Source organism: Pogona vitticeps, chromosome 3 (genome assembly GCF_051106095.1).
Source record: "Pogona vitticeps strain Pit_001003342236 chromosome 3, PviZW2.1, whole genome shotgun sequence".
Classification (NCBI taxonomy): domain Eukaryota; kingdom Metazoa; phylum Chordata; class Lepidosauria; order Squamata; family Agamidae; genus Pogona; species Pogona vitticeps.
The window spans coordinates 226105663-226121214 of NC_135785.1; the positions used below are offsets into that span (position 1 = coordinate 226105663).

Consider the following 15552-nt stretch of genomic DNA (forward strand, 5'->3'; position numbering starts at 1 on the left):
GGGCAGAGTGGGTCATCGGGGCTTCCAAAGGATAGAGGGCAGGGCAGGGGGTTGTATACCTCATAAGGCCTTTACCTCAGCTATAAAGTAGGTCAGGGAGCTTCTACCCACCCCTATTGTAAACTGAGAATTTTTCTGTAAACTTATATAATAACTAAATGAGTGACCAGACGTAGCTCAGCCTTAGAAGATGGGAGACACTTTCCTGGAATTATTGTAAGTTGTAATATGCTTCTCATGTTTTATCCTGTCACGTTTCCATTCACATTCTGGTGATCATTAATTTGGTAGATAAGACTTTTTTTTTTCTCCCAGTGTGCTTCTGAAGATTCCAGAAGTCCTGGGCACTTAGATGTTATAAATGGGGATGTAAAACATTATTTATCTTATGCTGTGATTTGAGTTCTGTTTCTTAAGCTGGAGTCTGTTGCACCAGCCAATGTGAACTGATGGTGCTTGCAGTGTAAGGCACACATCTTTGTCCTTGTTACAAGTTGCCAAATTGCTTCCAACTGTATAAATTGAAAACTCCTGTTATCCTATTGTCAGCAGCCCTGCTCTTGCAAACTCAAGGCTGTGACTTCCTTTAGAGCCCTGCTAATAACTGTAGAATCACTGTGTATAGAATATGTCCTTTAAACTAAAAACAGGACTGCTTGCTAGAAAACATATCTGTATGATGCAGTGTTTCTTGGGGATGCTTATACAATAGCTGTAGGCATTATTTCATGGCACAATGATCAAGTGAACAGCACGGTAACAAAGCTGAGCATGTCCAATTTATTGCTGCTTTGCAAAAGTGAACTGAAAGCCAGCTGTTGTTGTTATAATGTGCCATCAGGTCACATATAGCTTATGACAACCGTTATGATTTAATGACCCCCAAAAGGTCATTAGCAGCTCTACTCAAGTCTTGCAAACTAAAGCTACTAGGCCTGTAGTTTGTTGTGCTCCATATACATTGCTTCCTCTTCCTTTTCTGAATCTGGCTTGAATGCCTTACATTTCTTACTCCATACATGTTAAAAACCTTCCTTGCAAAGTCTGGAGCATCACTTTGCTGGCATGGGAAATTAATACAGCGACCATATAGTTATAGTGATCTTTGACATCTCCTTTCTTTGGGACTGGACTGTATACTGAAAGTACTAAATAGTTCCTGTCGGCCAGCCATTGTTTTGTTTTTCATATTTGGTGATGGAGTCTTGTTGGTGAAATTTCAGTAAATTCCATTTTGGCAATCTGATCACTTCTTGGCATGTCATCTACTTTTGTCTTGAAGATGCTTTCACTTTACCTCCTAAAATTGTCAATTTTTTAAATCAAAGGATTCTTATAGGAAAGTATCTGTCATACTGGCATCTCCTCTGTATAGTTCTTTGGTAATTTTTCCCCATCTGCTCTTTATTTTCGCCAGATAATAAAATTAGCTGGATTTGTTTTCTCCAGATAATGTATTCAGCCGTAGATAGTGTTTCTGATCTAGGTTTAAATTCTTTGATTTCATGGAATGTCTGGAAAATATTCATTTCTCCTTTCTATTGTTCCTTTTTATTTCTTTGCATTGATTGTAGTTCTGTTGGTCCCTGTGTGCAACCAAGTTACCAAAAGTCAGCTTTTACTATTGCTTTTCATCTGCAATTAACTATTTTCAGTTTCCTCCGCCATTCATCATAATTAATCAAGGCTTTTCTTTTGGCTACAGGAATGGTCTACTTGCATTCTCTCTGGTAATGTTTCTAGTTTTAATCTACATATCTTATGATTAGCAGTTGAGTTTAGTAATGATCACTGTTATTTAGTTTTCAAATTCCTCAAAAATGTTATTCTTCAGCTTGAGTGTAATTTTTTTTATATATTATGGGCTCTCACTCCTTGTGTTATGTCTCATCTGACTGTTAGGGCCCAGGGTTTCTTCTCAGTTTGTCATTTTCAGAGTAAAATACTTTAGCCGAAATCCTCTAGCAAAATACCATACACATAAGGACAATCAGGCAAGCAATTTTTGAATTTTACTGGCTGGCTGGTATGTATATGAGCACACAACCACTTGTGCATCTTGGGGTTGCCCAAGTGCATAACACAACAGCTGGCAAAATCATTCACACCACTTGTATGCCTTTCAAATTATACTGGATGATAATAACAGGATTCTAGTTTTTGTGTTTATCAATTTTACAGTGTTCCATTCCTGTCCACTTTAAATTCTTCTACAATGAATATTACCATATTTGAGTGTTCAGTTTTTCCTATTACAATTTCAAGATTATCTTGACACATATTCTCACATATCGTATTCTAATTATATGTATTGTGCACTGTCAAACTTTCCTTTTGCTTCTTTGTCCATCAGCCACGATGTTCTTTCTGTCATCACATTTAATACATTTGCTGCAATAGTGACAATGCTGTATGTATTTATCCTTTGTTTTCTGTGCCTTCTGACTTGCACGTCTCATCTTCCAACACTGTCTTCTTTTGTTTTGTTTTTCATTATCTCATCATTGGGTTTTCAAGGCATAAATGTTCAGAATTGGTATACCCTTGTAGTACTAACAAGTGTTAGCGTATGTGCCCCTGGCGTGTCACCTTCCACTATAGCTGCTGGCAACAATTGCTGTTCAAGAATTTCTCCATTCCCATCCCCACTGGAAATGTCTGTTCTCTTCTGTGGTTGCAACCATTAATTCATGGAGAGAATAGGTGCATCTTAGTCTGGTCTCGGCTCTAATGAGGCCTTGGGTGACTCTGCTAAGACTCCAGACTTCTAAGAGAGCCTAGCCTCCTGACAGTACTGCAGTCAACTTCCCTGTCACACTTATACCCCTCACCACATGAAGGTGGGCACCTGGGAGGTTTGCAAGCTACTGTATTCATATATTAGAAAACATATTTATGCTAAGAAGAAATTGCATAGACGCATCAGCTTTCAAATGCTGCACTTTAGAATGGTACTTACAGACTTTGTTTCTTTCTTCACACCAAAAATCATGATGTTTCTTCCCCCCCACACACACACGTCATGTCTACAGGGAAGATTCTAGAATAGAAATGTACCTGTCAGTTTGTGAACAGTGCCTAGGGCAGAAGAGAGCACAGTTGGCAATAGTGTCATATAGTTTTTCCAGTGTCTTCTCTTTGGAAGAGTCCCAGAGTACTGTGGGAACCTATGAACTGTCTGTCTTTGAAATGAACTGCTTCAGTAGCATCACTAATTTCATGACATTTTTAAAAGACTAGCATGTTCAACTGGAGTGAAAGGAAGAATTTAGTATTTGATCTGTCTCTGCATGAAGCTGACAACTGATAAAATGAGTACTTACAATTTGAAATAACTTCAGAAGAGGTGCTATGACTTGCAGTTGTAGAGCTGTGGACTGTGCTGGTGAAGGCTAGCATTACATGGCTGATGGAAGAAGACAGTTTGGAATGTAATATCTTAAATAAGACTGCATGCTGATAAGAGAACAAATATTTTATGAGTGTTGAACAAGGATTCAGGACACCTGTTTCAGATTCTTGCTTGGATGATGTCTTCAGACTGACCTACTTGGCAGGATTGTTGTAAGGATGAAGGGTGGAGGGGTAGAGTCATATATGTCTTCTTGAGCTCTATGGATATAAGTGTAATATGCTGGCTTAATCAACCCACCATGTAGCATTGTGGCAGCATTGCCCGTTTTGAAGCCTACCTGCTACGGGTCTTCTGTGAATATGTAGATGTTTTAGATCCAGATCGGTTGATCTCAGAAGGGCTGAGAGACATGTTTCAGGTTTTTTTACATCAGCCCAAAGGTTGAACTTTTAAGGCAGTGATCCCCAACCTTGGGCCTCCAGATGTTCTTGGACTACAACTCCCAGAAGCCTTCACCACCACCTCTGCTGACCAGGATTTCTGGGAGTTGAAGTCCAAGAACATCTGGAGGCCCAAGGTTGGGGACCACTGTTTTAAGGGATTGAGAGTGGCTAAGGAAGCTAACTTGTTAGTTTGTTAATGTTGCTAAGCGCTCTTGTGCCCGGTAGCAGGTAAAACAAAACCATTCCGAAGTTAGAAGGTAGGGGTTCCCTAGGATGCTGAAAGGTCTCAAAACTTGAGGGAAATGTCCCTATGTCCCTATAAAGTACAAAGGACTTTCTGAGCAAAAATATATTTAAAAAAAATTACACTGAGGGGGAGTGGGTGTCTGTGGGACTCCAGGGTCATGGATGTGTGCACAAAATGCCTGTGAATGCACATGTGGTCCACATCTGTTTTACACTATGTAATTCTTCTGTAATAATATGTATAAGAATTGTAATGGAGCAGCATAAGCATTTTCATTTGCTCCCATTTATGATAAGTAATTTTCAAAATACCTTACAAAAACAAAGTTGCTTATTGTTGTAGGTATTAAATTCCTAATTGTCTCTCTTATTTTTTTTTCCTCTTAAAGCTGTAAAGTTTGACATGACACTTCAAAAGAAGAGTGAATTAATTCTTATGGGAGTAATAGTCTCCGCTTTTGCTGTGATTGGCGTTATTCTTTTTGTTCCAGGTAAAGTGACTTAAGAGCAGGTAAAGGTCTTGAAACAAGAGCACATTTTCTATATGATTATCAGTCTAGTGGCTAGTATTTTTTTTTTTCACATTGACAACACAGTTTCTAAATCTCATATCCAGGAATAATGATGTGAGATCTATTCAGTTACAGGGGACTGATAGGGTAACTACACAGGCATTTAGCCCACTTTTTGGTCTGCTGTGTGAATGAACTGGTTTGTTTGTAAAGCCAGTGATCAGATGATTTATTTGCTGGAGTGAACCAGACTGCCCCCAGAGTATTCCTGCTAACACCATTCTGGCCCCTGTCAGGGACTTCCAATTCTTTGGTCCAGGTAGGATCCCTATGGTTTTTTCCCCCCCAGCGGATGTGATCACCAAAAGCAGTCCAAAGCAAACCAGCAAACTGAAGCTTCTTGCTTCATTTTCTTGACTGGTTTCAATTTCCCAATATCATTAATGGTTTAAACATACAGTTTAACCACCTAATGATATGGAGTAATTGAGAAATAAAAAACTTCCTTTCTCTTTGTGGAGCAAAGGGAGGCAGCAACATTGCACTGTCCTTTTTTAGCTAAAAATTTTAAAACTGAAGTCTTCCTCCTGGATGTGGGAGCAGCAGAAAGGAGCAAAGGGGGCGATTTTTTTCTTTGCAGCTTTTCTGTTCCTGGGAAAGCAAGTTGGTTTCCCTAATTATGTAGAAAACCACCCAGAGAGTACTCCAAGGACTGTGAAGTGGTATATAACAGAAAGAAAGAAAGAAAGAAAGAAAGAAAGAAAGAAAGAAAGAAAGAAAGAAAGAAAGAAAGAAAGAAAGAAAGAAAGAAAGAAAGAAAGAAAGAAAGAAAGAAGGTCACTTTGACACTGGAGAGAATACTCTTTGCTATTTTGTCCTGGACCCTCCCAACCATCACAGAGATTTCCATGATGGTACCTCCCCCATCCAGGTAAACTGTGGCCTCATATAAAGGGTTGGCATGTCCAGTCTTTTTCCCCTGCCCCCACTGTGCAGTTGTGCAGTAATGGATACTCTTGTGTCCTGTTAGTACATGAAATGAATGTGCAAGGCATGAGGTTCTCTTATGTAAACATTTAAGAGAGAGAGAGAGAGAGAAAATCATTTTTCTTGTGTTGATTTTCCTCAAGGAGGCATTTAAGTAGGTCTCTTCATAGTTGTCTGCTTCTTTTAAGATATAATGAACACACATACCTTAAGGGTTAGACTTTGTGTTCATCCCATTTAAATGTTCTCTACCTTGGCCGTTCCTTATATCTTAAAAATAAATCTTAACTATCTATGTGACTGTTTTTGGGTTCAAATGTGTAGCATTTGTTTGCTAAAATACCAGCCTCATAAATTGAAAGAAGTCTTGTTAAGGGGGGCTGATCATATTCTGAAACTAAAATTTAAGTAAGGATAGAGCATGGGAATAATTTAAAATAATCTTTAAAACATTAATCAGATTGTCTCTTGGTTTATGCTTCTGTTCTGTTTTAATTGATCTCCTACAGCTGGATATGAATCTTCAAATCAAGCTGGGCTTGGCTTAATTGTAGTGCCTGCTGTTGTATTAGTGCCCCTCCTCTACTTTCTGTTCACCTCAGGTGAGAATCTGTTGACCTGATAGCTGCTGAAAGTATTCTCTGTATTTGCTATGATGTGGTTTGAAGAAGGAAAGAGGCAGAAGGAGAGGAAAGTGTTAGGTTGGCAGGAATGTGGGAGGTTTGTGTATTGTTACTCCCAGATAAATCTCAGAGGTCATGTGGGAGAACACAGGGAAAATTTCATTCTTATTAATGTGCAGCATATCTCTGGATTATGATGTTGAATGGGGAATTCTGGAGAGATTTTATTTTTGTAATTCATTGAATTTTTACTGGAAGTTGAGAGGTAACTGTCATCTCTCAAATACAAGAGTGAGGTGATACCTCTGCTCTGTCAAGAGATTCAGAAATAGAAAACTATCAGTTAAAGATGCTCATATAAAGGGAAGACTCCCTTTAGTTTAGACATAAACCAGGGTGCTGACATGGTGCTGAAAAATAACCTGAGATGTGGCTGTATGTTTGTAGTATATCCTGTCTATTTGAAGTATTGTACCTTTTGTGGTGCAGTAAAGTACAATGAATTAGAAGGCCCAGCAGTGGGAGTACTTTTGTTCAGCAATTCTGCTTATTTTTGCTTGCTGTGTATTCCATGTAGGGCATGCATTTTTGGTAGTTTAAATTGTATTTCAGAAGATGCTTATTTGTTTTGTGTTCCATTTATGTGTCTGTTGGGTTTTGCCATTCTTTTTTTTTCAACAACATGTGCTTGTTTCCACAGTTTTTGAGAAGCAGCCTCTCTTTGCAATTCTTCTGCTAGTTGTGAAAGCAATTGGATATTTAATTGCTGTTATTGGGTTTTTTCTGTCTGTGTCAGGTAAGAAGCATATTTTTATTATATTAACATTTCTTATCACTTTGTTCTAAATAATTTATGGTTTTTATACAGTCAACCCTCGATTTACCAACTTAATCCGTTCCGGAAGGACATTCATTAGTCGAAAAGTTTGTAACTCAAATCTGCATTTCCCATAGGAATGCATTGAAAACCCATTAATCCATTCCGGCTGTTTTTGGTTCTTAGGTCGAGGGGCGGTTTGTAAGTCGAAGCTTAGTTCCCATAGGAACTAATGCAAAGCCGGTTGGTTAATCCATTCCTACCACTAGGAGCAGATTTTTTTCTTTTTAACCTAAGATGGCATCGTTTTTTTAAAAAGGCAGGAAACCACGGAGGGAACGAACAAACACTGTTTGAAAGAACACTTTTAAAATCAAGCACCTTTTACACCAAAACAGGCAACTTTTCAACCAAGCACCTTTTAAATCAAAACATGCAGCTTTTAAAGCAACCAAGCACGTTTTTCCCCAAGCAGGTTTTAACTCAAACCGAGCTCGCTTTTACCCAAGCACTGTTTAACCCAAACAAAGCACCTTTTAAACTAAATTTTACATTTAAAAATGACAATACCAAGCAGTCCCAGGCAGTCCCTGGTCTCTCTTCCCACTCTCTAACCGCTTGGATGAGCAAGGAAACAGACAAGCAGCCTCTTCGCTAACTGAAAGTTCAAATTTCCCTGCCTTCCCCACACTTTTTTTCCCGTTTGTAACTCGAATCCAAGTTAACGAGTCCATATTTTCCTATCCGAGTGGTTTGTAAGTCGAAATGTTCATAACTAGGGCCGTTCATAAGTCAAGGGTTGACTGTATATATTTTCAAGAGGAATCAGCTAGTACAGTGGCAAATGTACAACACATTTTTGTGCATCGTGGAAAGCTCTACAGTTTGATAGAACCTGTGAGCACATTTAACACTGTTTCAGTTCTTGAACGAACAATGACCTAAAGCTGTTGGTATATTTTCACCACCATGGTTGTGTTGTGGTTTGCTGCCTCTTGCACATACAACCTGAAAGGTTTGTGTGAAATCATTGACTTTCTAGCATGCCTAGTCCTGCTGGATATATACATGCTTTATCCAAAGCTGCTGCCAACTTCTTTATGATAATTTTAATTTATGCTAACGTTTGTGTTCTGTGTGTCCCCATGTTTATCAACACATATGCACATGAGTGCACGCACACGTGTTATCAGTGTTTAAATATCATTTTAAAGGATAACCAGTCTACAAGAATACTGGAGACTGGTCTTTTTTGAGATGCCTCACTGTGATGCATACACTGTGATGCCGAGAACGGCCGGGGTAGGCGGCGCGGGGAGGCTACCGGCATCGGAGACAGGGTGGGGGTGGATCGGGAAGCTTGAAGCCTACCCGCGCCGCTTACCCAGGCCGTTCTCAGACTTCTGGAAGTCCGAGAACGGCCTGGGTAAGCGGCGCGGGTAGGCTTCAAGCTTCCCGATCCACCCCCACCCTGTCTCCGATGCCGGTAGCCTCCCCGCGCCGCTTTCCCCAGCCGTTCTTGGACTTCCAGGCGTCCGAGAACGGCCGGGGTAGGCGGCGCGGGGAAGCTGCCGGCGGCGGGGACAGGGTGGGGGGGTGTCCGCAAGGCTTCCAGGCAAAGGCCTGGAAGCCTTCGACACCCCCGTACCCTTCCCCCGCCGCCGCTGAGAGCCTTCCGAGCTCTCAAAGGGCTTTCTCCAATATCGGAGGGGGCCCTTTGAGAGTTCGGAAGGGAATTGTCGGCAGGGGACGGTGGCTTCGGGGTCCTTCTGAGGCCGCAGCCCACTGCTGACATTTTCCCCCAGCTGAGCGGCGGGGCTTCAAAGCTCCCGCCGCTCAGCTGGGGGAAAATGGTGCAAAGCAATTTTTCCCCATAGGCAGGATCGTTGTGCGATCGCAAAAGCGATGGCAAAAAGCCATCGCTATGCAATTTTTTCGTTAAACGGGGCACTCGTTAAGCGAGGCACCACTGTACTACCTAGTTTATCCTGACTTTGTGTTTACAGAAGGGTGGCTCTGTTCAATTCTCTTTATTGCAAACCTTAAAAAAAAAGAGAACATCTATCTTTGTGTTGGGAGTTTCAAAATGCAAACTAAAATATGCAAAACCTGGAAAGCTGTTTTTAACTAATAGAGCCAAATTCTTTAAAATTGCTTGAGCTGCAAGAACAGAATCACAGACTTGTGCCATTGCCGCTAAATCCACTTGATAAGTACAGCAGCACTGGATGGTTCAATTCTAATTGCTTTCTATGCTTCTTCCATCCTTCTTATTAAATATAGCCAGTGTGGGGTTCCTGTGGCTTTCAAAGGTCCATCTGAGGTCATATAAAATCTGGAGGCAGCTCTGTTGCTGCTATGGAATATCTAGTCCATTTTTTTCCTTACAAAAGGAAAAGCACACACACATTTTTTGGGGGGGTCTATACTTAGCAAGCAGAGACTTTATCGGGCCAAGGATCACATACATACTTTTATTTCCTTAAAGTTTCTCAAACATAACAAAGTTTTGGGTTAGGTAACTTCCTGATCCAGATGACAACCAAGATAGTAGCAGAAGCGATTTTTCAGATTTCTGGTGATTCTTTCTAGCATAAAGCTATTCACAGTAGATGGATGTTTTCAGCTGAAATGTACTGACCTTGTTACAAATGGATTCTTAAGTGTGTGAGCTCTTCCTTGTAATCTGTTGTTGAGCAATCCATCTCCCTGGTTCCCACCATAATTTAAAATATTGAAAGTGTCTATATTAGATTAAATGTTTTATTTTCTCCTAATTGGAAGTCCGATTTATTCATTTTTCAAGAAACTAGTTGTGTCTGAATAATAACTTACAAAAATTACACTTAGCTGCCAATTATTTATGTTTATGATTAGAGCTATGGTGCAGAGAAAGACACTTGATTGTTGACATGTAAGTGCTTAGAAAATGAAAAGATTACCAAATATCCATATTTTATTAACTTGCTTGTGTGTAACTGAAGATTCAGAGAATGATTTAAATTTGGTTAATAAAAAAAGGATCTCACATTTTTCCCACCCATTGCATCAAGTCTCTCTTTTCCATTTACACAAAAGTTAAGGGACACAAAGCTTAGTAAAGGTGATGCATATTATTACTGCAAGGTGCTACTGTAAGGGACAGGTCAGACATGCAGGTAACAATAGTTAAGGCCTTTATCAAGTTTCAGGATCCATGTCCACCCTCCAGTGCTATATTTGCATAATAGAGTGATGAAGAAACTGCTGGCAGATCTGTGGACCAGCTGTGCACAGTTGATCATATTGTAACTGTTTTCATTGAGAAAGCATACATGTGCTCTTTCACAAATTGTATTTTAAGAATAAAAGAACCACAAATGCTAACAAAAACACCCTTTCTTTCTTCCCCCCCCCCCCCCCAACAGCATGCCCTCCAAGACAAGGTTCTGTCGTGATTGCAGGCTTAGCGATTATTGATATTGTAGCAGTAATTGGCTTAATTTATCTCCTTGTTATTGGTGGTAAGTATATTCTATTTCAAGTGTACCTTAAGTACTTTATAATAATACTTCAGGTGACAGCATTCTTGATGAATTTTGAAGAGATGGTTGACCCACAGAATGTTTCCTTTCCCCCCCCCATGAGACAAAGATGTGGGGTCATAAACTGGTATTGTTTGGTTGAGTGTAGGCCATTGACCAGGGTTGAATTTCTGCTTCTTTTTCTGTATGTGTAAGAACTAGAATGGGCCTTTTTCAGTTCTCGCTCATGATTATAGAACTCTTGTGTATGAGATATAGAGGCAGCACTTCACCTTTCTTCCAGTCGTACTTGAATCTTCTTAAAATGGGATGTTTATCAAAGTGAAGATGATCATTGGTTGTTATGGCAGCCCTTGATCCATGTAGGGTGGGAGGACATTGTCTCCAAGCAACAGGGTGAGGCACCCCCTACACATTGTGGACTGCAGTAATGGGTCTAAAGCTTCATCAAGTTAATTTCTACAGAAGCCCTTGTAACATCTAGGAGAGATTGTAAGAAACATGCATGCTCTATTTACATAGCATTTACCTCCAGTAAATTGCTTGTAAAAGGTATAGACTTGTCTGGGGTAAGATATTCTGCCAATTGCAGGATAATTGTTGTCCTTCCATGTCTGAGAGGTATTTGGTTCAGATTTTTATATACCAGATATCTAAGATACGTTTTATGTGGGATGTTCCATTATATGATCAAATGTTTTCTCACAAAGGGTCTTGTTTAGTAAGCAAGCAAGCAGAAAATGTGGACTGACTGAAAGTAAATTTTATGACCTATATACATAACACTGTGTTAGTAATAATGCAGATGTAGAGTGTGTGCCGTGAAGTCTAACACTACTCCAGCTTGTAGATAGACAAGCTGGAGAACATCCCACTGAAAACAAAAAGCTTATGCATGTGGAAGGGGGTGAAAAATATTCTCTTGGTCAGAAAAGTCAGTCGTGCACACAGCCTGCACGCAAGAGGAAAGAAGCAGGATTTTACAGAGAACCATGGAACTTTGTTCATGAGTGTAATCGTTGTGAGCTCTTCTTCTCCCATAACCGTAGCTCCTTGTATTCTCCCATTGAAAAGGCTGCTGTTCAGAGAAAAGCCGTTTGGGCCGAAAGAACTGCTTTGTACATGCAAGGGCTCTTTTCCTCCATCAGAAGCTTGCAGAGAAAACCTGAATGCCGAAGATGGGTGTGTGTCTGGAGACAGGGTTCTAAGCTGTTTCACAGGATTAGCTTTTCCTTTCATTTCCCCCCTACCCTTTGCACAGGTGCTTGTGCATCCTTGTACAGTAGGACTGGTCTGAGGCAAGCAGTTTTCCTAGCAGCTATAGCAAGCCCTACCTGGAAGTGGGGGCGCTCACCATCTTAGTACACGCGCTCGTAATCTCGAGATTAGACCACTGTAATGCGCTCTACGTGGGGCTTCCTTTGAGGTTGCTGCGGAAATTACAGGTGGTGCAGAATGCGGCGGCCAGATTACTCAGTGGAGTGAAAAAATTCCAACATATTTCGCCCACTCTGGCCGCATTGCATTGGCTGCCCATCAAGTTCCGCATTGACTTCAAAGTGTTAACGCTTACGTATAAAGCCCTAAACGGTTTAGGGCCTCGATATCTGGTGGAACGCCTTCTCCCACCAAGTTCTACCCGGGTCACACGGGCGAGCCAGGAGGTGAGGCTGAGGAGCCTAACGCCGAGGGAGGCCCAAAAAGAGAAAACAAGAAATAGGGCCTTCTCGGCGGTCGCTCCTCGCCTGTGGAATAATTTACCTCCTGGTATTCGCGGAGCTCCCTCGCTGGGCACTTTTAAGAATCTACTAAAGACCTGGATGTTTCGGCAGGCCTTCTCACCAGATTACCTTTGATTTTCTTATCTTTTATTGTTTTTTACTTTTACCCATTTTGTAATTTGTTGTTTTATTTTTATTGTATTTTTTCCCTGTTGTAAGCCGCCTAGAGTAGTCCTTCGCGACTAGATAGGCGGGATATAAATAAAATAAAATAAAATAAAAAGTGTAACAGGTGAGGTTGTGGACCTTGGTTGGAAGGTAGAAGAAAATTGATATAGGTGGCTGTAGAAAGGCATGTGCTATGAGAGGAGAGAATGCTCTGTCACACTGGTCTTTACTGCTGGATTAAAAGTGATAAACCAGCCTATAGCCTTGACTCATCTTCTTACAAGGGAAGGAGAGTTAATTATCAGAACCCATTTACACTCATGTATCATCCCAGGTTAGGAGCAAAGACACACATAATCATTTATCTTTGCAATATTTATGCTACATTTTCACTCAGAGTTCTTTTTTTAAAAAAGGTTTCCTAGCCCAGCTAATGTTATAAATTAAAAAAATATCAGTGAGTTTGAAAGAAGCAATGAAAAAGGATGTTCGAGTGAAGAACAAATGAGCAGCAGACAAGAAGAAAACAGGCTCATGGTGTAAAACAAGATAAGCAAAGTGTGGCCTTTTGGATGTTGGGCTTTGATTCCCATGAACCAGATTCTTGTAGCCAGTAATTAGGGATGCTGGGATTTTCAGTCCAACATTGTCTACTTTTCATTTTGCTCATATTGGTGAAACAGTCCTACACTGAATGTTTGGGTTCCCCGTCTAAACAAGTTCAAAACTGTGGTCTGTGTGCATACGTGACCACAACTACTGCTTCTTTGCTATGTACGAAGTATCGAGGTGTCTATATATATGCTTTTTCCATTCTTTTGCTGCTGTTGTTCATAATGAATATTTTTGCCTTTCTGGCCACATCACACTGGGTCTAATGTGCTCTAGAAGAACTAAAAAAGAGTTCATATGGTGCTCACCCATGCCAATGTTGTCCTTGGTCATTTGGAGTCATTCTGGGTGATTGTGGCATTTTGTTTTTCAGGTTTTATTAGTCTGTCCCAGTTTCAGATTTGAATAGACCACACATGGGGACGGAATTTCTTGTTGGGTGTAATGGGATGCATTGGGTCCTACTGTACTGCCCCTCCATGTGCATCTGGACATGTTCCTTAAGAACTCTTGCTCCCAGTACAGGTTGCCCTCTCCTTTTGGCTGTCTGCTCCACCTTCTCCCTGCCTCCTTAACATAGTCCTCTGTTCCCTTTGTATTTTACTCGCCCACCCTTCTCAAACCTTCATGCTTTCACAATAGTGCTTTTTAATTTTATTTTTTATACATCTTCAGTTTTCACTTCCGTACTGTAGTGCAGAAGAGTTAACATTTTAAACCATTAAAAAGCAGAATGCAGGAATGGCTGTTATCCTTAGAAAAGTTTTTTTTTAAAGTAACAGTAAAACGGTGGTGACCGACTAGCAGAAACACATCCGTAAAGAAACGTCATCAGATGATACACACCCTATCTCTTTAGGGAGAAGTGGTTCCGACAACACCCACAAAGTGCATGGATCTGTACATATTGGCCTGATACTGGGGCCCATGTAAGAAGATTGCGCACTAGAGCAAATCAGAATGGAAAATACACAACAATCTGGCAGTGGTGTGAAAATAACAGCTGACTTTTGCCAGACCAGTAAGTTACAGAGCCTAGATTCACAGTAAAAAAATTATAATGGGTATTTCTATTGTTTTTACAGTTCTTTTAAAATGTGATTCCTGTAAATCAGAATCTGGACAGCTGCCACCATGATGATAAGCACTGTTATTTTGACTAACAGTTACTAAGCCTGTGGGTTACATTGGGTGTAAGTTGCTTGGGTTCTAATTTATTAAGCAGGCAAAACACCGTGGGCCTAAATTGTTGGTTGGCTAACTTGCTCAAGATTCAATTGACAGTTCCTATTCATTCAGTCTGCTCTGTCTGGGACAAACAATTGGACCTTTGCATTCTATCTTTCCATTACAAATAGCTGTGCCTAGGGAGCTATAATTCATATTACAGTACTAAAGCTGCAGTATAATAAGACTAATTAAAAACAGGAGAAAGAAGTAGTTGGAGAACTTACAGTTTAGCATGAGTATACTGACACTTTTACCCAGATTTTGGCTCATAAATGTATTTTCATAATTTGGTGACTGGAAGTTGTATAATTTACATGTGTGAAGGAGCCATTGCAGATCTGAACCACAAGATATTTCTTCTCTTCTGTATTTTTATTTCTCACTTCACTTCTTTTTACAACATTGAGGGAGACAGAAATGTAGGATGATTATTTGGATAGAAAATTGATCCTGGAGAGTGTTTTTTTTTAATTCAGCATCTACATCTTTGGGTGCCAGGGAGAGATAAGGTGAAGGATGAAGGTGTCCATTCATGCCACTTAGGGCCAAAAATATGTCTTTCATGAGATCGTGTTGACTAGCAATTCTAAGGACAATATCAGTTTCTGTCTCACATCAACATGAGTTTTTTCTTTACATTGCTCTTGCATCAATTGTTTTTAGTTGCTTACTTCTTCCTCCGTTGAAGCCCAGCAAATTAGAGGTTCTGACATTGAATTCAGAACACAAGCAGGATAAATCTTTAGCAGACTAATTTCCAGGTTATTTAGGATAGTATAGGCAGGTGTTGGATGTGATATTTAAGTATCCATGTTGGTCCCATGCCTTTGTGGGACTGCGCCTGCCCTAAGTCCTGAAAGCTTAGAGAGACATTCCAGAGGATATAACTTGCCAGACCTCTGTTACCCAATTTACTTCAGTTAGTTACTCTGAATTTTGGCTGGTTTACTTGGCGATCCTAGTTTATGAAGATCATTTTGTGATATGATACATTTAGAGACAGATATAGACCAAAAGACCCAGAACTTTTTCTTCATCTTTCAGTGTGGTGATTCAATTTATGTACTTTACATAGCAATAAAAAAGTGTTCTGTATTGTTCTTGTAATCCTAGGTTCCAGCTTGAAAGATCATCAGCCTCCAAGGGTAAGCTTAAACTTAAAGTATTTGGGGTGGCTAGATGGCTCGGGGGATATGTAATGAGATGCTGAGCGTTTCACGCGTAGTTGGAGTGAGGTTGGTAATAAGTAAAATCACTGATACCAAGGCAAGAATCCTCACGGCAGTTCATTGGCTACCTAGGGCATCTCCACTT

At 40.3% G+C, this 15552-nt stretch overlaps 1 protein-coding gene across 21 annotated transcripts in view; it reads left to right on the top strand.

Moving 5' to 3' along the window:
- The window catches only part of CD47 (CD47 molecule), a 75148-nt gene that overhangs the window by 45558 nt on the left and 14038 nt on the right, over positions 1-15552 (top strand). For 19 of the 21 annotated variants that reach the window (XR_012085046.2, XR_012085049.2, XR_012085047.2 and 16 more), the window contains exons 4-8: positions 4434-4535; positions 6053-6145; positions 6867-6962; positions 10391-10486; positions 15352-15383. Coding sequence is in view for 17 of the 21 variants with exons in the window: in XM_072993899.2 (XP_072850000.2) it covers positions 4434-4535; positions 6053-6145; positions 6867-6962; positions 10391-10486; positions 15352-15383 (419 nt within the window). In the remaining 4 variants the exon portion in view is untranslated. The remainder of the gene's footprint in view (positions 1-4433; positions 4536-6052; positions 6146-6866; positions 6963-10390; positions 10487-15351; positions 15384-15552) is intronic. The other 2 variants (XM_072993908.2, XM_072993909.2) reach the window with 1 other exon arrangement.